At 40.5% G+C, this 1,739-nt stretch overlaps 1 protein-coding gene across 1 annotated transcript; it reads right to left on the bottom strand.

Moving 5' to 3' along the window:
- Window positions 1–239: 239 nt before the first annotated feature.
- On the bottom strand, window positions 240–464 carry LOC114237220 (NADH dehydrogenase [ubiquinone] 1 alpha subcomplex assembly factor 8-like). The gene has a single exon (XM_028165494.1). The coding sequence runs from the start codon at window positions 462–464 to the stop codon at window positions 240–242; it is 225 nt and encodes a 74-aa protein (XP_028021295.1).
- Between the last annotated feature and the right edge of the window lie 1,275 nt (window positions 465–1,739).

The raw sequence follows: 1,739 nt of genomic DNA, 5'->3' as shown, positions 1-1,739 counted from the left end.
CCTTAGAGTGGTCTTTATTGTTGGTTCATTGCATCTTATTCTAACCCAAATCCTTACGTATGCAATGCTGGAAAACCCATTCCCCGTCTGCCTGTGCTCGCCCTAACACGTTTCCGGTCCTGTTAGCCAGTAGAGCTTTAGAGGTTTTAGATGTTGCACCCTTGGATCCATCAGTACCGGGCCCGGGGCTTTGCGTCCCTCGGCAGCAGATGGATGTCAAGTGCAGCACTCCGTCCTTTCTAACGGCTGCCCTTCAGGGTCTTCTTGGCCACGGAGACGAAGCAGCTCCGCAGGGCCTTGAACTCCTGCGTGCAGAGGTCCTTCCTCAGGCGGCCGCCAGGGGTCCCAGACACCTGCATACACCTGCCCTTGGCCATGGTCCCGGCCCCACAGACCACCAGGTGCTCAGGGAAGGTGCAAAGGACACTTTGCACGTGTCCCCACACCACTCGGTTCCCTGACATGAATAAAAAACCAATATTACTGAAAAAATTGAAGATAGTCAAAGATCTAACCCGTTGTACCCCCATATACTCTAATTTGACAGCCAGCTTTGCTTGTTTTGGAGGGAGATTTTTATCAAAATTTTAATTAGTAAGTAATCTCTTTGGCATTTACATTCTATTCAAGCACATTAAAAAGAAAACATGAAAATAAAAACCACTGATATTACGTCTAACAAGCAGCAATAAAAGGGTAGACATTAAGCTCAGTGCAAATATAATGAATAAAATATTTTCAAATTCACTGTAGCAACATTTCTCAATATTAACAATGTGTAGTGATGGAGGAAGGTTTATTTTAGGAATGCAAGAACAGTGTAAGAATAGGAAGTGTATCATCACTCCCCTGTTCAAAACCCTCCCAGGGCTCCCATCTCACCTCCTCGCTTCCTCTCTCCCACCCCCTCAGGCTGCTTGCAGTCATTCTGGTCTCCTTGCTCTTCCTCAAACACAATAGGTAGGCTCCTACCTCGGGACCCACCGTTCTCTCTGCCTAGAAAGCTCTTCTCCAAGGTATCTGCTTCACCTTTGTCAAGTCTCAAATGCCACCTTCTCACCAAAGCCTACTCTGAGCAACTCCTTAAAATGGCAGCCCTTTCTCACACCCATTAGGATGGCTATCATCAAAAACAAATTTTAAAAAACCACCACCAACAAAAGAATACGAAGTGTTTTTATGCTAAATCACTGTAGAATAAATGAGCAAAACATCTTAATCGTTGTTGGAAAAGTATTTGACAGAATGTATTAGTCACCTCTGATTTTAAAATTTAAAAATTAGGAAGTTGGGCAAAGGAGACTTCCTAAATTTGACACAGTGTTTTCAGGAAAACTATGGCAAACATCAATGATAAAAATGTTAGGAGTATTCCCATAAAATAAGGCAAGAAATAAGGCAAGAATACCACAAATCCCCATTATTCAAAATAGTCTTAAGAGCCCTAGAAAAGAAGACCAAAATATTAGCAAATACTGGGGAAAATTTAAAAATTTTACATTAAAATTAAACATAATGAAATAAAAATATATAACAGAAATATGACAGATTTTCAAGGTGTCTAAAAGTAAGATAAACACACACAAAGTACAGACATTTCAATGTGCCAGCAATGACCAATATAAAGATATCATTCAAAACAGCAACAAAATTATATTGTCCTCCCCCCAAACTTTAAAACATATTAAAACATAATATTTAAGGGCAGAGAAATAGACCTAAATGCATAAAAGTAAGTA

This window comes from Balaenoptera acutorostrata, chromosome 15 (genome assembly GCF_949987535.1).
Source record: "Balaenoptera acutorostrata chromosome 15, mBalAcu1.1, whole genome shotgun sequence".
NCBI lineage: Eukaryota > Metazoa > Chordata > Mammalia > Artiodactyla > Balaenopteridae > Balaenoptera > Balaenoptera acutorostrata.
This window is presented reverse-complemented; position numbering and strand designations above follow the sequence as displayed.

Excerpts from the sequence above, each read along its gene's own strand:
- LOC114237220 (XM_028165494.1), bottom strand. The coding sequence starts at position 464 with ATGTCAGGGAACCGAGTGGTGTGGGGACACGTGCAAAGTGTCCTTTGC.